Below are 23,055 nucleotides of genomic sequence, written 5' to 3'. Positions count from 1 at the left end.
ACATCGATAACACGGCCAGGAAAGCTCTGAGCGATCTCTACACCCTCAGGAGGAAGTTATTGATGCACCATCAAAAACATCCTATGTCAGGGCAACACACACAACACGCTGGAGGAACTCAGCAGGTCGGGCAGCATCCGTGGAAACGATCGGTCAACGTTTCGGGGCGGAACCCTTCGTCAGGACTGAAGAGGGAGGGGGCAGAGGCCCTATAAAGAAGGTGGGGGGAGGGTGGGAAGGAGAAGGCTGGTAGGTTCCAGGTGAAAAACCAGTAAGGGGAAAGACAAAGGGGTGGGGGAGAGGAGGCAGGGAGGTGATAGGCAGGAAAGATGAAGAAGGAATCGGGGAAAACACAATGGGTAGTAGAAGGAGGCGGAACCATGAGGGAGGTGATAGGCAGCTGGGGGAGGGGGCAGAGTGACATAGTGATAGGGGAAGGAAGGGGGAGGGAATTAGTGGAAGTTGGAGAATTCAGTGTTCATACCAAGGGGCTGGAGACTACCTAGACGGTATATGAGGTGTTGCTCCTCCAACCTGAGTTTAGCCTCATCATGGCAGTAGAGGAGGCCATGTATGGATATATCCGAATGGGAATGTGAAGCAGAGTTAAAGTGGGTGGCAACCGGGAGATCCTGTCTGTTGTGGCGGACGGAGCAGAGGTGCTCCCAACCCGGGTCCGCAGACCCCTCAGTTAATGAATGGTAAGGGTCTATGGCATGAAAGAATGTTGGAAACCCCTGTCTTCTTGGTAAGGCAACTGCTCAGCACATGACTGTAAGAGAGTTGTGGACGCAGCTCAGTGCATCATGGAAACCTCCACTGACTCTGCCTACCCTTCTTGCTGCCTCGGTAAGGCAGCCAGCATAAGCAAAGGCCCGCCAACCCTGGACATCCTCTCTTCTCAAAGAACAAAATAATAATACAAAAAACACAGTGAATATAAATACTTAATATAGTTTATATATGTTGATTGTATGTCCACAAAGTAACACTGGCACAGGAGTGTCCACACATAAAGTGACTGACAGGAAATGATAAAGTAGTGGTATTTGGCTTAGTGAGTGGAGGTGTTGATCAGCCTTACCGCTTGGGGAAAGTAACAGTTTTTGAGTCTGGTGGTCCTGATGCGGATGCTACACAGCCCCCTCCTTGATGGGAGTGAGGCAGACAATCCATGAGGAGGGTGAGTGGGATCCTTCATGTTACTGGCACCTTATGGCAGGTGGGCAGGTCCAGTGATGCACTGGGCAGTTCTAACTACCCGTTGTCGAGCCTTCTATGCTGCCGCAGTGCAGTTTCCATACTGAGCAGTGATGCAGCTCGTGAAGATGCACTCTACTGCACCTCTGTACAATGATAACAAGTATGGATATGCATAGTCAAAGGTCAAAAGTAATTTTATTGTCAAAGTACATATATGTCACCATATACAACCCTGATATTCATTTTATTGCAGGCATACTCTCAAGAAATCCATAACAGAATATAGCGTAATAGCATAGTCCAGCCCTCTTCAGCCTCATCAAAAAGGAGAGGTGTTGGTGAGTTTTCAACATACCAGATACAACTTTGAGATTCACTTGAGCTCTGTACACCAGTGCTTTGAAGTGCCCTGCCATTTGCACACAGCCATTGTCATACAGCGTGGGAACAAGTCCTTTAATTGTTCCAACCATGATTTTTCATTCAAGCTAATCCCATTTGCCTGCCTTCCCTATCTCTGTACCCATCCGAGTACTGGCTAAATGTTAACATACCTGCGCCAGCCACTTCCTCTGGTGGCTTATTCCATGCACTCTCCACCCTCTGTGTGGAAAGAGTGCCCCTCAGGTACCTACTAAATCTTTACCCTCGCTCATTAAGCCTCTGCCTTCTTTCTTGGTTCCACAACCCTGGGGAAAATATTGTGCGTATTCACCCTATCTACACCCTTCATGATGTTAAGCAACTCCAGTAGATCACCCCTCCTTCTCCTACTCGCCCATGGAAAAAATGTCCCAACCTGCTGAACCTGTGTCCCTAGCTCATACCTGGATCCTCGTATACATATTACAATATGTACAAGGTATAGTGGGTGGTGTAACACTATTACAGTGCCAGTAAGGTGTTGGGACCACTTCTTTTTATGCTGTATGTCAGTGATTGAGATGACGGAACAGATGGCTTTGATTCCAAGTTTGCAGATGATGCGAAGATTGCTGGAGAGGCAGGTAGTGTCGAGGAAACAGGTAGGCTGCAGATGGACTTGGACAGAACGGGAAGAGAGTGGCAAATGAAATACAGAGTTTGGAAAATGCATGGTCATACACTTGGGAAGTTGAGATAAATGTACAGACTATTCTCTACGCAGGGAGAAAATCCAAAAATCCGAGGTGCAAAGGGACTTGGGAGTCCTTGCACAGAACACTCTAAAGGTTAATTTGCAAATTGAGTCGATGGTGAGGGAAAGATGCGCTGGCATTGGAGAGGGACCAGAAGCAGGTCCTCATATGATAACCCTTTCATTCCTGGAATCACCTTTGTGAACTGCTTCTGGATCCTCTCAAGGATGATTCCGGGAATGAAAGGGTTACCATACGAGGAACATTTGATGGCTCTGGGTCTGTACTTGCTAAAAATTTAGAAGATTAAAGGGGGATCTCATTGAAACCTTTCGAATGTTGAAAGACCTAGACAGAGTAGGTGTGAAAAGGATATTTCCCATGGTGGGGGAGTCTAGGACAAGAGGGCATAGACTCAGGATAGAGGGATGTCCATTCAAAACAGAGATGAGGAGAAATTTCTTTAGCCAGAAGGGTGGTGAATTTGTGGAATTGGAGGACAGGTCGTTGGGTATATTTAAGGCAGAGATTGAGCTTGATTCCTGTTACTGTCTGTAAGGAGTTTGTACGTTCTCCCTCTGACTGCATGGGTTTCCTCCGGGTACTCCTGTTGCTTCCCACATTCCAAAAATGTATGGGCTAGGATTGGTGAGCTGTGGGCACGTTATATTGGCACCGGAAGCATGGCGACACTTATGGGCTGCCCCCATTGCGATCCTTGCTGATCTGATTTGAGGCAAACGGCACATTTCATTGCATGTTTCGAGGTGCACACAAAGTTAATCTTTTTAAAAATGTATATAATTTTCTCTTACATTTAACCTCCTGAAATTCCCCACCTAACAGTTGTCTAGATTAGACTCCATCTGCCGTCTCTTTGCCCATTTTCCAGTGGATCCTTTGACAACTTTCCTCGCTGTCCACAACTCCACCAGTTACTGTCATCTGCACACTTGTTAGTCGAGGATCAACTCTATTCACCAACACAACAGATTCTGAAAACCCAGAATCCCGGAGGAACTTGGCACATCAGGCAGCATCAAACAGTCGATGCTTCTGTCCAAAACCCTTCATTAGGACTGAAAAGTAAGGGGGAAGACGCCAGAATAAAAAGGTGGGGGGAGGGGAAGGAGGATAGCTGGAAGGTGATAGGTGAAGCCGGGAGGGTGGGAAAGATAAAGGACTGGAGAGGAAGCGATCTGATAGTTCTCCAATCAGTGTATCCTAGGAGAAAAGGAAGAAGGAGGGGCACCAGGGGAGGTGATAGGCAGGTGAGAGGTCAGAACGCGGAACAGAAGGAGAGGAGCAAAAGAAACAAAAATTACGGAAGGAGAAATCGATATTCATGCCAACAGGTTGGAGGCTACCCAGACAGAACATGAAGGTGTTGCTCTTCTACCCTGAGAGTGGCCTCACAGCAGTAGTGGAGGCCGTGAAATGACATGTCGGAATGGGAAGGGGGATTGGAATTAAAATGTTTGGCCATGGGGAAAGCTTGCTTGTTGTCGATGGAGTAGAGGTGCTCGTCAAAGCAGTCTCCATGTTTACCTCTGGTCTCGCCGATGTAAAGAGGGCCTCATCGGGAGCACCAACTACAATAGGTGACCACAGCAGACTTGAAGGTCAAGTGTTGCCTCTGCTGGAAGGACTGTGTGAGGCCCCTGAATGGAGGTGAGGGAGGAGGTGAATGGACAGGTGTAGCATTTCTGCCACTTGCAGGGGTTAGTGTCAGGAGGGCGATTAGCGGGGAGTGATGAACGGACAAGGGAATCACAGGGAGCGATCCCTGCAGAAATCGGAGAGTGGTGGGGGGGGGTTAGGTAAAGACATGCTTGGTGGTAGAATCGTGGTGAAGATGGTGGGGAAGTTGCAGAGAATGATATGTTGAATGCAAAGTCTCACAGAGTGGTAGGTAAGGGCATATGCACTTATGTGTATTAGGAATTTGCTGTGGTCTGTTGGCACTACATGCAACAAAAATAAAACAGCTTTCAATAATTATTAAGAAAAAATTATATAACAATAAAGTTCAAAGTTAAAGTAGGGATCTGGAATAAAATGTGCATAATTACAGCACATGTTTACACTGTAAACAGCATTATAAAAAGTGGTCTGAAGTGTTTACAGTTTAGTGACTGAGGTAACAGACAGAGGAGAATAATGAGAACACCGAAATTTTAATGCAAGCCGTTGATATACATTACTGTGCAAAAGTCTTCCGCACATATATATAACTGGGGTGCATAAGACTTTTGCACAGTAATGCGTTTGTCAGTGTGGAGTGGAGAAAGTTTGTCGATCTGGTGGGAGCAAAGGATGTTGGGAATAGCGAGGGTGGAGCGCCACGGGAGGGGTGTGGGGCAGGTGGCAGAGAAGAGGTGCCGGGGTGGGGGTGGTGCGATCACAGCTTGCATTAACTCACTGTGTAAAGATAAAATTTACTGCGCAAATCCTTTACCAAGTTCAAGGGCAGAGCTGCTGACCAATACAGCCCTTGAGCCATAAGTTAACACTATCTGAAGCAGCCTCTTGCATTAGCTGCCCGCCCACTGGCAGTTCTGGTCACCGACCTACAGGAATGACGTCAATAAGATTGAAAAAGTACAGAGAAAACTTACAAAGATGTTGCTGCGATTTGAGGACCTAAGTTTCATGGACTCACTCTCAAGGACTCCAAAACTCATGTTCTCAGTATTACTTATTTACTGTTTATTTGTGATTATTATTTACTTTTGTTCTATTTGCACAGTTTGTCTTTGCACCTTGGTCGCTTGTCAGTCTTCGTGTGTAGTTTTTCATTGATTCTATTGTAAATGTCTGCAAGAAAATGAATCTCAGGGTGTATCTGGTGACATAACACACTTTGATAATAAATTTACTTTGAACTTTGAGTTATAGGGAAAGGTTCAATAGGTTAAGACTTTATTCTCTGGAGTGTGGGAGTATGAGGGAAGATTTGGTGGAAGTATACAAAATTATGACGTGTATAGATAAGGTAAAAGTATGCAACCTTTTTTCCACTGAGATTGAGTAAGATTAAAACCAGAGATCATAGGCTAAGGGTGAAATGTGAAATATTTAAGGGAAACCTGAGGGAGAACTACTTCTCTCAAAGGGTGGAACGAGCTGCCAGTGGAAGTGGTGGATGGGGGTTTGATTTCAACGTTTAAGAGAAGTTTGGATAAGTACGTAGATGGGAGGAGTACAGAAGGCTACGGTCCAGGTGCGGGTCGATGAAACTAGGCAGAATAAGTTTGGCATGGATCACTAGATGGTCTAAATGGCCTGTTCCTGTTTTGTAGTGTTCTACGATTTTGGGTGGTTATGGGCTATAAAATATTTTTTTTGTAATTTATTTTTTATTGAAGTTCATCGTCAAACAAAACTTTCCAAAAGGTGTATTTCAGATACTGTACATATGTATCATATAGTCATATTTTTCACAAATCTCCACATAATATTTATCTGAGGTATACACTTACAGAAAGGAGAGGAAAGAAAGAACAATCGAAAGAAGAAAACTATGTACAGATTAGAGAGTGATCTTTTTTTTAGAACATGTTCATTGCCTTGTGAGAATAAAATCAGGCCTATGAGGTGTTATGTAGTTAAACCATTTTTCCCAGTATGAATCAAATTGTTCCAACTTATGATTAACAGATGCTGCTATCGTCTCCATTTTGTAAATGTCCATTGTAATTTCTATCTGTGCGATTAAAGTTGGGCTCTCCTGTGATAACCATTTCCTGGTAAGGGTCTTTTTACCAGCCACCAGCAATATATTCATTAAATATTTATCCCTTTTCAACCATTGAGGTATATACCCAAAATATATGGTCTTACTTTCTAAGGGTATTTCACGTTTAAAGATGTCTTGTAGGGCATTGTGTATCCCACTCCAATAGCCTTTGATAACGGGGCATTCCCAGGAAATATGATAATGGTTTGCATTTTGATTTCACGGGCTAAAAATGTAAAGAAAACTTTGCTGTGTTTGCCGCAGCCCTGTTGGTGAGTCCTCTACTGATGAAAATGTCGTCTCCAGGTCCTTTCTGAGCACTGTGACTTTTTGCTGAATATTCGATTGCTTGAAGAGGAATGTTACAGGACACTTGCTGGAGACAACCAGAGCTTGGAGACAGGTGAGGAGAAAACGGCACCTGCGCACAACCAACCACGAAAAATGCTGAAGGAACTCAGCAGGCCAGGCAGCATCTATGGAAAGGAGTAAACAGATGCTCTCTGCCCTGCTGAATTCATAGAAACATAGAAAACCTACGGCATAATACAGGCCCTTCGGCCCACAAAGCTGTGCCAAACATGTCCATACCTTAGAAGTTACCTAGGGTTACCCATAGCCCTCAATTTATCTGAGCTCCATGTACCTGTCCAGGAGTCTCTTAAAAGACCCTATCATATCTTCCTCCACCACCGTCGCCGGCAGCCCATTCCACGCACTCACCGCTGCCTGCGTAAAAAAAAAAGACAACTTACTCCTGACATCTCCAGCATTTTACGTGTGTTGCTTACATTTATATGGCGTCAAGGTGAAAAGCAGCCAATTAAAGATCTTTTTTAAGAATTCTGGACAAAACAGTAGCAAATTTGCCCAGAAGGTCAAGTAATTTTGTTACCTGGGTTAGTTATGTGGGATTTAACAGCAAATAGCTTCTGCCCCTCCACCATCAGATTTCTGAACTTACAATGAACCCATGAATCCACCTCACCCTCAAAATGCTGGAAGAACTCGGCAAGTCAGGCGGCATCTGTGGAAAAGAGTAAACGGTCAATGTCTCGGGCTGAGACCCTTCTTCAGGGTGCTGCCCGACCTGCTGAGTTCCCCCAGCAATCTGTGTGTGTTGCATTGGATTTCCCAGATCTGCAGACCTTCTGGTGTTTGTGATACCACCTCACTGTTTGCTCTCTTTTTACAGGACTTCTTTAATGTTGTTTATATCGATTATTTTCTTATTGTAGTTTAGTGTATCTCATGTCTTGCACTCTGCTGCTGCCACTAAACAACAAATTTCACAACATGCAATTTGTCATTATCAGTGATAATAAACCTGATTCTGATTGTGACGCTGTAGAAGATGCCTGGATAACAGTGTTCTCATTCATTCGTAATGGTTCCAATTCCCCTCCCTCTTCCCACACTGATCTGTCTGCCCTTGGTCTCCTCCACTATCTGCGTGAGGATAGACCAGCTAGAGGATCAGCAGAAATCCACATGGACAGTCTGTAACAGTACAGAGGACTGGTGGGCAAGTTTGTGGAGGGGTGCAGGAGGAATCACCTGCTCCTGAATGTGTCCAAAACCAGGGAGATGGTGATTGATTTTAGAAGGAGGAACCCTGTTTACATTCCGAGAGAAGACATTGTGGTAGTGGAGGAGTACAAATACTTGGGTGTTCATTTCGGCAACAGACTTGACTGGAAAACCAACACCAAGGCTGTTTACAAGAAGGGGATGAGCAGATTCTATTTTCTAAAAGACGCTGAGATCCTTCAATGTGTGCAGCAGGATGCTGGAGATCTTTCACCAGTTTGTTGTAGCAAGTGCAGTCTTCTTTGCGGCTTTATGTTGGGGGAGCAGCATCGATGCTGGTGATGCAAAAAGCCTAAAAAACTCATCAAAAGGGCTGGATCCATCCTTGGCTACCACCTGGTCTCTTTTGAGCTAGTGGTGGAGAGGTCACTAAACAAACTGTTATCCATTATAGACAAACAGGCACATCCTCTCCATGACCTACTGAATAAGCATTTGGCACCCTTTCAAACAGGCTCATTCAGCTCCATTATCACAAGAATTGTTACAGAAAATTTCCTACCAAATGCAATAAGCATGTACAACAGTTCATCTCTGTGTGATAGGAGAATACACATCATAGTACAGTAGTAACATACATCAAAGTTGCTGGTGAACGCAGCAGGCCAAGCAGCATCTCTAGGAAGAGGTACAGTCGACGCTTCGGGCCGAGACCCTTCGTCAGGACGTTTATGCGTTTATAGTACAGTAGTCTCTGTTTTATTATTTCATACATTATTATTGCACATTGGTAAATTATTATTGTGTATATTATTATTCTGTACTTTATTATTAGTTTAGTCTGCACACTGCTAAGTGTGTTTTTAAATGTTGCTGCTAAGAATTTCCCACTCAAGATCAATAAAGTACTTATTATTATTATTATTATTATTATTAATAACCTGGCAGTGTGAACATTGACATTTCCAACATCCTGTAAATACTTCCCTCTGTCCCTTTTCCTCTCCTCTCCTGATCAAATTTCAAAAGATCAACATAACATTATTAACAAAAGTACGTATGTTATCATACACAACCCTCAGATTCATTTTCTTGCAGGCATTTATAGTAAAAAGAAACAAACTAATAATTATAAATAATCAATAAATATGGAGAACATGAGATGAAGAATCCTTGAATGTGAGTCCATGGGTTGTAGGAACAGTTCAGTGATGGGGCAAGTGGAGTTATTCCCTTGGTTCAAGAGCCTGATGGTTGCAGGTTCCTGAACCTGGTGTGTGGGTGCTGAGGTTCCAGTGCCACCTTCCTGATGGCAGCAGTGAGAAGAGAGCGTGACCTGTACGGTGGAAGTCCTTGATGATAGATGCTTCTTTCCTGGGACGGTGCTCCTTGTAGATGTGCTCGGTGTGGGGAGGCTTTGCCTATGATGGACTGAGCAGTATCGAGCACTTGATGTAGACATTTCTGTTCCTGGGTTTTGGTGTTTCCATGCCTGACCATGATGAAACCAGTTAGGACACCAAGTCTGTCGACGTTTGTCCAAGTTTTGGATGATATACCGAATCTGCAAATCTAAGAAAGCAAAGATTCTGCCCTGCCTTCCTTCCTATGGCACTTGCCGGGCCAAGAACAGATTCTCTGCGATGATAATGCCAAGGAATTTAAGATAGCTGCTTCTCTCCACTTCTTATCCCAATGAGTGCTGCCTCAAGGACTTGCAGCTTCTCCCTCCTGTAATTGATAATCATCTCTTTGGTTTTACTGACGTTCAATGAGAAATTGTTGTTGTGGCCAGATTTTCAGTGTCCCTTCTTTTTAATTTCAACTGTAAAATGATTATAAGCCCAGAGAGTGGGCTAATAATCATTTTATAGTTGAACTTAAAAAGGAAGGAGACTGAAGATCTGCAACTGGGAATGACATGAGAATTACTAAATGTAAATAAGTACAAAGTTTTAATGCAGGAAGGATCATGAACAAAGCAGATGAGCTTAGAGCGTGGATCAGTACTTGGAGTTATGATGTTGTGGCCATTACAGAGACTTGGATGGCTCAGGAGCAGGAATAGTTACTTAGAGGGTGAGGCTATAGATGTATCAGAAAGGACAGGGAGGGAGGCAAAAGAGGTGGGGGCGTGGCACTGTTGATCAGAGATAGTGTCACGGCTGCAGAAAAGGAGGAAGTCATGGAGGGATTGTCTACTGAGTCTCTGTGGGCGGAAGTTAGAAACAGGAAGAGGTCAATAACTCTACTGTTTTTTTTTATAAGACCATAAGACAAGACATAAGACACAGGAGCAGAAGTTGGCCATTCAGCCCATCAAGTCTGCTCCGCCATTTTATCCTGAGCTGATCCATTCTCCTATTTAGTCCCACTCCCCCGCTTTCTCACCATAACCTTTGATGCCCTGGTTACTCAGATACCTATCAATCTCTGCCTTAAATACACCCATTGACTTGGCCTCCACTGCCGCCCGTGGTAACAAATTCCACAGATTCACCACCCTCTGGCTGAAAAAATTTCTTCGCATCTCTGTTCTGAATGGGCGCTCTTCAATCCTTAAGTCATGCCCTCTCGTACTAGACTCCCCCATCATGGGAAACAACTTTGCCACATTCACTCTGTCCATGCCTTTCAACATTCAGGATGTTTCTATGAGGTCTCTCCTCATTCTTCTAAACTCCGAGGAATACAGTCCAAGAGCAGACAAACGTTCCTCATATGTTAACCCTCTCATTCCCAGAATCATTCTAGTGAATCTTCTCTGTACCCTCTCCAATGTCAGCACATCCTTTCTTAAATAAGGAGACCAAAACTTCCCACAGTACTCCAAGTGAGGTCTCACCAGCGCCTAATAGAGCCTCAACATCACATCCCTGCTCCTATACTCTATTCCTCTAGAAACAAATGCCAACATTGCATTCGCCTTCTTCACCACCGACTCAACCTGGAGGTTAACCTTAAGGATATCCTGTATGAGGACTCCCAAGTCCCGTTGCGTCTCAGAACTTTGAATTCTCTCCCCATTTAAATAATAGTCTGCCCGTTTATTTCTTCTGCCAAAGTGCATAACCATACACTTTTCAACATTGTATTTCATTTGCCACTTCTTTGCCCATTCTTCCAATCTATCCAAGTCTCTCTGCAGACTCTCTGTTTCCTCAGCACTACCGGCTCCTCCACCTATTTTCGTATCATCAGCAAACTTAGCCACAAAGCCATCAATTCCATAATCCAAATCGTTGATGTACAATGTAAAAAGGAGTGGCCCCAACACGGACCCATATGGAACACCACCGGTAACCGGCAGCCAACCAGAATAGGATCCCTTTATTCCCACTCTCTGTTTCCTGCCAATCAGCCAACGCTCTATCCACGTATGTAACTTTCCCATAATTCCATGGGCACTTATCTTGTTAAGTAGCCTCATGTGTGGCACCTTGTCAAAGGCCTTCTGAAAATCCAAATACACAACATCCACTGCATCTCCCTTGTCTAGCCTACTTGTAATTTCCTCAAAAAATTGCAATAGGTTTGTCAGGCAGGAATTTCCTTTAAGGAATCCATGCTGAGTTCTGCCTATCTTGTCATATGCCTCCAGGTACTCTGTAACCTCATCCTTGACAATCGACTCCAACAACTTCCCAACCACCGATGTCAAGCTAACAGGTCTATAATTTCCTTTTTGCTTCCTTGCCCCCTTCTTAAATAGCAGAGTGACATTTGCAATCTTCCAGTCCTCCAGAACCATGCCAGAATCTGTCGACTTTTGAAAGATCATTGCTAATGCCTCAGCAATCTCCACAGCTACTTCCTTCAGAACACGAGGGTGCATTCCATCCGGTCCGGGAGATTTATCTACCTTTAGACTATTCAGCTTCCTGAGTACTTCCTCTGTCGTAATTGTGACTGCGCACACTTCTCTTCCCTGACACCCTTGAGTGTCCGGTATACTGCTGATGCCTTCCTCAGTGAAGACTGATGCAAACTACTCATTCAGTTTTTTTATAGACCACCCAGTAGTAACAGGGACATCAAGGAGCAGATAGGGAGAAAGGTGTAATAATAACGGGGTTGTCGTGACAGGAGATTTTAATTTCCCAAATATTGATTGGCATCTCCCTAGAGCAAGGGGTTTAGATGGGGTGGAGTTTGTTTGGTGTGTTCAGGTAGGTTTCCTGACACAATATGTAGAAAAGCCGACAAGAGGAGAGGCTGCATTGGGAAATGAACCTGGTCAGGTGTCAGATCTCTCAGTGGAAGAGCATTTTGGAGATAGTGATCACAATTCTATCTCCTTTACCATAGCATTAGAGAGGGATAGGAACAGACAAGTTAGGAAAGCGTTTAATTGGAGTAGGGGGAAATATGAGGCTATCAGTCAGGAACTTGGAAGCATAGTAAATTGGGAATAGATGTTCTCAGGGAAATGTACAGCAGAAATGCGGCAAATGTTCAGGGGATATTTGCATGGAGCTCTGCATAGGTACGTTCCAAGGAGACGGGAAGGATGGTAGGGTACAGGAACCATGGTGTCCAAAGGCTGTTGAAAATCTAGTCAAGAAGAAAAGAAAAGGTTATGAAAGATTCAAAAAAACTAAGTAATGATAGAGATCTAGAAGATTATAAGGTTAGCAGGAAGGAGCTTAAGAATGAAATTAGAGAGCCAGAAGGGGCCATGAGAAGGCCTTGGCAGGCAGTATTAAGGAAAACCTCAAGGCATTCTACAAGTATGTGAAGAGCAAGAGGATAAGACGTGAGAGAATAGAACTAATCAAGTGTGACAGTGGAAAAATGTGTATGGAACCAGAGGAGATAGCAGAGGTAATTAATGAATACTTTGCTTCAGTATTCACTATGGAAAAGTATCTTGGCAATTGTAGGGATGACTTACAGCAGATTGAAAAGATTGAGCATATAGACATTAAGAAAGAGGATGTGCTGGAGCTTTTGGAAAGCATCAAGTTGGATAAGTCTCCGGGACCAGATGAGATGTACCCCAGGCTACTGTGGGAGGTGAGGGAGGAGATTGCTGAGCCTCTGGCAATGATCTTTGCATCATCAATGGGGACAGAAGAGGTTCCAGAGGACTGGAGGGTTGTGGGTGTTGCTCCCTTATTCAAGAAAGGGGGTAGAGATAGCCCAGGAAATTATAGACCAGTGAGTCTTACTTCAGTGGTTGGTAAGTTGATGGAGAAGATCGTGAGAGGCAGGATTTATGAACATTTGGAGAGGCATAATATGATTAGGAATAGTCAGCATGGCTTTGTCAAAGGCAGGTTGTGCCTTACGAGCCTGACTGAATTTTTTGAGGATGTGACTAAACACACTGATGAAGGAAGAGCCGTAGATGTAGTGTATATGGATTTCAGCAAGGTATTTAACAAGGTACTCCATGCAAGGCATATTGAGAAAGTAAGGAGGCATAGGATAAAAGGGGATATTGGTTTGTGGATCCAGAATTGGCTTGCCAACAGAAGGCAAAGAGTGGTTGTAGACGGGTCATATTCTGCATGGAGGCCAGTGACCAGTGATGTGCCTGAGAGATCTGTTCTGGGACCCCTAATCTCCGTGATTTTTTAAAATGACCTGGATGAGGAAATAGAGGGATGGGTTAGTCAATTTGCTGATGACACAAAGGTTGGAGGTGTTGTGGATAGTGTGGAGGGCTGTCAGAGGTTACAGCGGGACATCGATAGGATGTGGGCTGAGAAGTGGCAGATGGAATTCAACGCAAATAAGTGTGTGGTGGTGAATTTTGGTAGGTCAAATATGATGGCAGAATATAGTATTAAGACTTTTGTATATTTTGTCTTACTATATTAAGAATATAGTAAGACTTTTGGCAGTGTGAAGGATCAGAGGAATCTTGGGGTCCCAGTCCATAGGACACTCAAAGCTGCTGTGCATGTTGACAGTGTTGTAAACAAGACATTGAGTTGAAGAGCCAAGAGGTAATGTTACAGCTATATAGGACCCTGGTCAGGCCCCACTTGGAGTACTGTGCTCAGTTTTGGTCACCTCACTACAGGAAGGATGCGGGAACTATAGAAAAGGTGCAGAGGGGATTTACAAGGATGTTGCCTGGATTGGGGAGCATGCCTTATGAAAACAGGTTGAGTGAATTCCTTGGAGCGATGGAGGATGAGAGGTGACCTGATAGAGGTGTATAAAATGATGAGAGGCATTGATCATGTGGATAGTTAGAGGCTTTTTCCTAGGGCTGAAATGGCTAACACGAGAGGGTACAGTTTTAAGGTGCTTGGAAGGAGTTACAGAGGAGATGTCAGGGATAAGTTTTTTACGCAGGGATTGGTGAGTGCGTGGAATGGTCTGCTGGCAATGGTGGTGGAGGCGGATATGATAGGGTCTTTTAAGAGACTCCTGGATAGGTACATGGAGCTTAGAAAAATAGAGGGCTATAGGTAACCCTAGGTAATTTCTAAAGTAAGTACATGTTCGACACAGCATTGTGGGCCGAAGGGCCTGTATTGTACTGTAGGTTTTCTATGTTTCTAAAGTTTTGTGAAATTGATTCCAGAAGGATCCATCACAAAGACTTCCTACTTTCTTAGAAGTTTGCACAGATACAACATGTCATTTGAAGTTTTGACAAACTTCTATGAATGCACAACGGAGATTATCCTTACTGGTTGCATCATGGCCTGGCTTGGAAACACCAGATGCCCAGATTTAGAAAGTGGTGGGCACCGCCAGTCCATCACAGGTAAAGTCCACCCCACCATTGAGCACATTTACATGGAGCACTGGCACAAGAGAGCAACATCCATCTTCAAGGACCCCCACCATCTCGGCCATGCTCCCTTCTCACCGCTACAATGGGGTAGGACATACAGGAGCCTTAAGTCCCACACCACCAGGTTCAGGAACAGTTATTACCCCTCAACCATCCGGCTCCCGAACCTGCGTGGATAACTTTACTCACCTCAACTCTGAACTGATTCCACAACCTATAGACTCACTTTCAAGGACTCAACAGCTCATGTTCTCAGTATTATTTGTTTATTTGCACAGTTTGTCTTTTGCATATTGGTTTGTCAGCCCTTGTTTATGTACAGTACCGACAAAAAGCCTTAGGCACATATATATAGCTAGGGTGCCTGAGGCCTCTGCACAGTCCTGTGTTTGTCAACATGGAGCAGAGAGCAAGCTTGTAAATCTGGTGGGAGTAAACGATGTTGGGAATTGTGAGGGTGGAGCTCTGCAGGAAGGGTCTGAGGCAGATGGCAGACAAGGAGTGCTGGAGGTGGGGATGGTGCAGATGCAGACACACCCAGCCCAGAGACACCAGGCAAGGTCATTTGATTCCAAACAATGATTCACTGATCATAGAGTGTCTCTCTGGTGTTTCCCACTCTCTCCCTTCCCCTTTTCCCACTCTCAGTCCACAATAGAGACCCATATCAGAATCAGGTTTATCATCACTCACATGTATCATGAAATTTGGTTTTATTTGCATCAGCAGTTCAATGCAATACATAAAATTACTACAGATTAGATTATTAGATTAGATTATGAAGACACAGAGTCCTCTTTTATTGTCATTTAGTAATGCATGCATTAAGAAATGATACAATATTTCCTCCAATGTGATATCACAAAACACAGGACAGACCAAGACTGAAAAAACTAACAAAAACCACATAATTATAACATATAGTTACAACAGTGCAACAATACCATAACTTGATGAAGAACAATCCACGAGCACAGTAAAAAAGTTCAAAGTCTCTCAAATATCCCACATCTCACGCAGACGGGAGAAGGAAGAAAAACTCTCCCTGCCATGCCCCGACCACAGTCCGACTCTGAGTCATCCGAAAACTTCGAGCCTCCGATCAGCTCTCCGACACAGAGTACCAAGCACCATCTCTATCCGAACGATTCGACCTCAATCTCGGTCGCCAACAGCAGGCAAGGCCGGGGATTTTGTGGCCTTCCCTCTGGAAGATTCTCGATCGTGCAGTAACAACAGCAACGAACTTGTGTTTCAGAAATTTCTCCAGATGTTCCTCTGTATATCTATCTCTGATATCTCTGCATATCCCTCTCTCTCTCTCTCTCATTATATCTATCTATCTAGCTATATATCTATCTAAAACTTTGACTTTGAATGTTTATCTTACAAAGAGCACAAAATCCTATTGATTTTCCACAGCCAGTATGGATGCACAAGATAACTATGTGCATTATTTTAATGTGAGCGCTTACCAATTGTACTGTATATTTGTCTGAGTAAGTCATATTTTAATGTGTCATTAATCCACCTGGCACAGTCAACTTGGCATAGTTTATTGAGATGGCTCCAGTCTGTCATGGTATTGCCAATCTTGGTAACACTCACACAAAATGCTGGAGGAACTCAGCAAGGCAGGCAGCATGTATGGAGAGGAATAAACAGTTGACGTTTCGGGCTGAGACCCTTCATCAGGACCGGGGAGGAGGAGGGAAGAAGCCAGAGTGTTAACCCTTCTCAGTATTTCCCTGTTACCATTGTAAAGTCCTCAGTATCTCTTGAGTGTTTGAAGCTGGATGCCTCCCACATAAAGTGAAGGACGTCTGTTTCTTATTAAGAAAACAATATTGATCCAGGTGACGCACACTTGACCTTTTCGGGCCTAGTAAACAGCCTGCGACACGGACGTTGGACACAGGTCTTGCTGACACCTCATGAAAATATATTCCATGTGCTTTGTTTTTGAATTTGAACGGGGGGGATAAGAGGCTGTGATCAGTCTTGGTACACGGCTAGAATCACTGATTCTGCTGTTTAGAGGGTGCAGAGGACTGGCCTAATTGTTCAGGCCAGGCTGTGTAGAACATACAACAGTAGTCCTTACCGTTCCACCCACCATCTTTTTATTCTGGCATCTTACCCCTTCTTTTCCAGTCCTAATGAAGGGTCTCGGCCCAAAACATGGACATCTATTATTTTCCAAAGGTGCTGCCTGACCTGCTGAGTTCCACCAGCATTTTGTGTGTTCCTCTGCACTAACTGCCCGTCCACCTATCTTTTTATATCAGCTGCGAATATGGGCACAAAACCATCAACCCTGTTGGCCCCAACTACCCAGCTGAAAGCTCCCTCCTTTATCCCAGAGCTTTCTATCAATTATTTCAAGTTTATGACCTTTGCCCCTCATCCAATTTCACCCCTCTGTACCTCTTCATAACGTTATCCACCTTGACTAATTCTCCCCTCAGCTTCCCCTGTTCCATGAACTTGCTAGGAGTGGTCAGGGCAGAGCCCCTCACTGCGTTGAAACAGTGCTGGAAGAACTCAGCCAGGCAAGCAGCATCTGCAGAAGAGGAGGCAGTCAACGTTTTGGGTCAGGGAGCCTCGCGCATAACAGGGAGAGGGAATGAAGGGTTGGCTTCCAAGCAGGGCCAGGAGGAGGAGGTGGGTGCAAGACAAGAGACTACCTGGAAATGGGCAACCAATATGTCGGCTGCAGTACGAAGTTGGATTCAACATTGGTTTAGCAGGAGAAGCCAGAGAGCATGTGGAACAAGTTGCCAGTGGAAGTGACAGGTGTTTTTTCAATTGTAACACTTAAGAGAAGTTTGGATAGCTACCCGGATGGGAGGGGTATGCAGGGCAATGGTCCTGATGAGGATTGATGGAATGAGGCAGAATAATAGTCTGGCACGGACTAGTGGAAAAACATTGAATGCCATCCATATAGATAATTTCAATATGACAGTACATTGAGATACATAGAACATGGAACAGTACAACACAGGAATGGCCATTCAGCCCACAAATCAAAAACACCCAAACACTCATCCCTCCTACCTACACAATGGTCATATCCCGCCATCTTCCTCACATCCACGTGCCTATCCAAACATCTCTTAAAAGCCTCTAGTGTACTTGTCTCTACCACCATAGCAGACAGGGCATTCCAGACATCCACCACTCTCTGAGTAAAAAGAAAACTTACCCCTCACATCCCCCTTGAACCTACCCCCTCTCACCTTCAATGCATGCCCGCTGGTATTTGACATTTCAACCTTGGGAAACAGATACTCTCTGTCCACTCTACCTATGCCTCTCATAATCTTATAAACCTCTAGGGAGGAACCTAAGGTGGGGGCTTATATGGGAGGCAGGGTTTGAGGGTCGGCACAACATTGTGGGCCGAAGGGCCTGTACTGTGCTGTACTATTCTATGTTCTATGTTCTATATGTTCTATCAGGTCTCCCCTCAGCCTCTGGAGCTCCAGAGAAAACAACCCAAGTTTATCCAGCCTCTCATGATAGCACGTGCCTGCTAAGCCAGGCAGCATCCTGATAAACCTCTTCTGCACCCTCTCCAAAGCCTCAACGTCCTTCCTATAGTGGTCCAACCAGAACACTAGGCAATACTCCAGATGTGGCCTAACCAGCTTTATAACGTTGCAACATAACCTCTTGACTTCAGCCTCCTTAACAAGTCTAGTCGCTTTCTACGAATTATGAACCTGGATCCCAAGGTGTCTCTGCAGTACAAGGTAAAACAGTAACAATGCAGAAGAAAGCTTTACAGTTACGGTGTAGGCAGTCAATAAAGTGTAAGGCTCTGACAAGGTAGATTGAGGTTAAGAGTCTATATTATGGTACCAGGGGTTGTTCAATAGTTGGCGTGAATAGAAACCAATTTCTCCACAATGGGTAATACGATAGTGGAACAAATAAACTGATTCAGCAGTGTGGGGGAAAATATCAAGGATCCAGGAGAGCTTCCTTTTGAACGCGGACTCAGACAATAGGTGTGGCCGAAGTTTTGTCCTGGCAATGCTTGGTGTCTCATCGTTGGCTGGCGGTTAGCTCCAGAGTCTGTAGACAAGGTCCAGCACTGGGCTTGTCCTGGGAGCCGATACAGACAGAAGTCATTTAGAACTTGGAAAATAGAACAGTACAGCACGGAAAAGGCCCTTCGGCCCACAATTTTGTGCTGAACCAATTAAATTACTAATCAAATGGCCAACTAACCTAATCCCCTCAGCCTACATAATGTTCAGATCTTTCCATTATCCTCACATCCATGTGCCTATCTAAACGGCTCTTAAAAACCCCTAATATATTTGCCTCTAGCACCACACATTCCAGGCATTTACCACCTTCTGTGGGGGAAAAGAAAAAACTTGCCCCTCACTCAAATCTCGTTTTAACTTACCCCCCTCTCACCTTAAATGCATGACCTCTGATAGTAAGCATTTCAAGCTTGGGAAAAAGATGCTGTCTGTCTACTCAATCTATGCCTCTGATAATCCTATAAATCTCTATCAGATCTCCCCTCAGTCTCCATCACTCCATAGAAACAGCCCCAAGTTTGTCCAACCTTTTGCCATTGCACATGGCCTCTGTTATGTTTTGTAACTCCAAAACATAAAACTAGCTGCAAGAAAAAGACAGGGGCCTAGGAAAATGGGTCTTAGTTTCATTTTGCTTTTAGTGAGACACATATCTGTGACATGGTGGTGTGATAACGTACGCCATTCACATACTTTTATATATAAATATATTGGATTATTTAAATGAACAAGAAGGCTTAATCGAACACTATACCTACACAACACCAGACAACATCTTGGTGAACCTCTTCTGCACCCTCTCCAAAGCCTTGATATCCAACTGAGTACAGTACCCCATATGCGGCCTAAGTAGAATTTTATAAAGCTGTAATAATTTCATTGTGGGTAGGTATTTTACAATCTGTGGGGACGTTCCCCAAATCCAGGACTCCAGCTACAACCTCTAACACCCTCTGATCTTCAGATGGCGCTTTCCAAGTTATTAAACTTAAAACCTGCTTTTGAAGTCTAATAGTTTGAGATCTGAACGATTTTTAAGAGCAACTGTGCTTATTTTCAGGATGCAGAGGAATGTGGGACGATATCAACTGTTGGCGTCACGCAAGAGTTGGGGAGACGGTTGTAATGCCTTGTCCATGGTTTCCTGGCATTTTCCTGAACACTGAAGGTAACTTAAGATTTGCTGCCTTTTGCCCCTGCATCTCATTGGGTTGTGAAGGCTTGTGCTGCCTTTTGTCTCTGCATTTCATTGGCCAGAGACCACTCTTAATACCAAAGGATTAATTAATGTCAGAGAAATGTACACAATGTACATCCTGAAATTCTTTTTCTTCGCAAGCATCCACGAAAACAGAGGAGTGCCCCAAAGAATGAATGACAGTTAAATGTTAGAACTCTAAAGCCCCCCCAATTCCCCCCTCCCATGCATAAGCATCAGCAAAGCAATGACCCACCCCCCACAAGCAAAAATGCATCGGCACACCCCGCCCCCACCGAGCACTCAAGTGTGCAGCAAAGCATCAATAAAGACACAGACTTGCCGTACCCCAAAGACTACTCGTTCACCCGGTAATTCAACATACCACAGGCTCTCTTTCTCCCTAATAAGGGGAAAAGAGGTGTCCCTGTTTCACACTGAGAGGAGAGACATAACAAAACAACTCACTGATTTATGGTGTTAAAAGTCTTTTGGGTGGCTTTTTCTGAGCTCTATGCCCAAAGAACTCGGGTCTCTGGACACACAGCCAGCAGCCAGCTCGCTGCTTTCGATCTTCCGTGTACTCCCACGACACATCAGGCGGTGGCACCAGCCTCGAATCAGCCCGTCTCCAGAGCCAGAAAATGCGACACCCTGAAGGCACGCTAGTATTCCAGGCCGCATCCTTGGCCTATCAAAAAGCGGCCGGTCATGAGGCCCTGAGGGCAGGTCCCATTCCCGCAAAGAACCAAAGTCACTGAGTAACTCCAGGTCAGGGTCTTCAAAAGAACCTTGAAAAGGAAAAAAACAGATATCAAATATAGAAATGAAGTTGTTTCCGAAGATGTAAGCGAAGGAGTCGCCATTAAGTGCCATCACCCTCCTAAGCTCCACCCACTCCACCCAGATTAGCTTTATTTATCACATCTACAATGCGCTGCACCATTTGCATCAATGACCAACACAACCTCAGGACGTGTTGGGGGGCAGGCGTCACCACGCATTTTGGTGCCAGTGTAGCACGCCCATCATCTTCAGCAGAACAACAAAAAAACAGAACATACCAGCAATAAAACAGCAAAACAAGCCCCCTTCCTCCCTCTGACTGGCCCACCCACTCACACACATAGACGGGCCACCTCCAGGGTTGCGGCCTCCATTAGTCGCGCAGGCAACAGCCCTCTGACTTCCCCAATGGACAGAGTCCTGACTGCTTTACCAAGGCAGCGAGAAGTCTAGACAGTCCAGAGGTGGAGGAGAGACGGTTTTCAAAGGCTAGACAGCATCTAGAGGTGGTGCTCAAAGCTCAATAGTTCAAAGTAAATTTATTATTAAAGTATACATATGTTACCATATACATGGAGGCACAGCTGGAGATAGAGCCCTGCTCTTCATTGCCATGACTGGCATGTTCTCAGGCCTCAGTGCCTTTCCTGTATCTAGTACTCTTGCCTATTACATTGGCAGTGAATTGATTTGCTGGAACACCATTGTAGAACATCATCAAGGCAGAACCCCACTCTGACTTCCTACAACTGCTTACATAGAACAGTACAGCACAGTGTGAGTTCAACCCACGACGTTGTGCTGATCTTTTAACTAATCCCAAGATCAACCTAACCCTTCCCTCCCACACAGCTCTCCATTTTCTATCACCCATATGCCGACCTAAGAGTCTCTTAAATGTCCCTAATGTATATGCCTTTTCCACAGCCCTGCCAGAGCCACCCACGTACCTAACACTATCTGTGTGAATATAAAGAAAACTTACCTTTGGCATCCTCTCCCTAGAATTTCTTCCAAAACTCCTTAAAATTCTGCCTTCTCATTTTAGCCATTTTCGCCCTGACAAAAAAAAACCTTTGGCGTCCAAGCAATGCCTCTTATCATCTTGTGCACTTCTATCAAGTCACTTCTCTTCCTCCTTCACTCCAAAGAGAAAAGCCCTTGCTCACTTAACCTATCCTCATAAGACATGCTCTCCAATCCAAGTAGCATCCTGGTAAATCTCCTCTGCACCCTCTCTAAAGCTTCCACATCCTTCCTATAATGAAGTGACCAGAACTGAACACAATAGTCCCAAGTGTGGTCTGACCAGGGTTTTATAGAGCTGCAACGTAACCCCCTGGCTCTTGAACTCAATCCCCTAACTAATGAAGGCAGACACACCATACACCTTCTTAACAACCCTTTCAAATTGCGCAGAAAGTTTGAGGGATCTATAGACACGGCCACCAAGATCCCTGTGTTCCTCTACACTGCTAAGAATTCTGTCATTAACCCTGTATTCTGTATTTCCTGGCTGGGATATAAATGACAGTTTTGAAGTTCAAAGGAAGTTTATTATCAACGTATGTCCTGTGTATGTCACCATATACTACCCTGAGATTCATATTTTGAGGGCATTCACAATAGAGCCAAGAAATACAATAGAATCAATGAAAAAATACATAAAAATGATTGCCAAACAACCAATGTGCAAATACAAAAAAACTAACTAAATAAGTAATACTGAGAACATAAGTTGTAGAGTCCTTGAAAATGAGTCTATAGGTTGTGTAATCAGTTAGACCATAAGACCATAAGATATAAGAGCAGAAGTAGGCCATTCAGCCCATCGAGTCTGCTCCGCCATTCAATCATGGGCTGATCCAATTCTTCCAGTCATCCCCACTCCCCTGCCTTCACCCCATACCCTTTAATGCCCTGGCTAATCAACAACCTATCTATCTCTGTCTTAAATACACCCACTGACTTGGCCTCCACAGCCGCTCTTGCCAACAAATTCCACAGAGTGAGGTGAGTGGTTACCCATGCCAGTTCTTCAAAATTCAAAGAAAACATTATCAAAGTACATGTTGGTATCAATGACATAGACAGGAAAAGGGAGGAGGTTCTGAAGAGAGATTTCCGGGAGTTAGGAAGGAAGCTGAGAAGCAGGACCTCCAGGGTAGTAATCTCGGGATTGCTACCTGTGCCACGTGCTAGCGAGGGCAAGAACACTTCCTCCCTTACCACCATTCAGGGCCCCAAACAGTCCTTCCAGGTGAGGCATCACTTCACCTGTGAGTCGACTGGGGTGATATACTGCGTCCGGTGCTCCCGATGTGGCCTTTTATATATTGGTGAGACCCGACGCAGACTGGGAGACCGCTTTGCTGAACATCTTCGCTCTGTCCGCCAGAGAAAGCAGGATCTCCCAGTGGCCACACATTTTAATTCCACATCCCATTCCCATTCTGACATGTCTATCCACGGCCTCCTCTACTGTAAAGATGAAGCCACACTCAGGTTGGAGGAACAACACCTTATATTCCGTCTGGGTAGCCTCCAACCTGATGGCATGAACATTGACTTCTCTAACTTCCGCTAGGCCCCACCTCCCCCCTCGTACCCCAGCTGTTACTCATTTTTATGCACACATTCTTTCTCTCACTCTCCTTTTTCTC

The 23,055-nt window shown here is 44.6% G+C and overlaps 1 protein-coding gene across 1 annotated transcript in view; it reads left to right on the top strand.

Moving 5' to 3' along the window:
• The window catches only part of LOC134343783 (vasoactive intestinal polypeptide receptor-like), a 76,594-nt gene that overhangs the window by 5,580 nt on the left and 47,959 nt on the right, over window positions 1-23,055 (top strand). Inside the window, exons 3-4 of the mRNA XM_063042516.1 lie at window positions 6,367-6,463; window positions 19,469-19,576. Of these exons, the coding sequence (XP_062898586.1) occupies window positions 6,367-6,463; window positions 19,469-19,576 (205 nt within the window). The remainder of the gene's footprint in view (window positions 1-6,366; window positions 6,464-19,468; window positions 19,577-23,055) is intronic.

This window comes from Mobula hypostoma, chromosome 3 (genome assembly GCF_963921235.1).
Source record: "Mobula hypostoma chromosome 3, sMobHyp1.1, whole genome shotgun sequence".
In the NCBI taxonomy this organism is placed as follows: domain Eukaryota; kingdom Metazoa; phylum Chordata; class Chondrichthyes; order Myliobatiformes; family Myliobatidae; genus Mobula; species Mobula hypostoma.
Note: the sequence above shows the minus strand (reverse complement) of the source record. Positions and strands in the feature narration are given on the sequence as shown.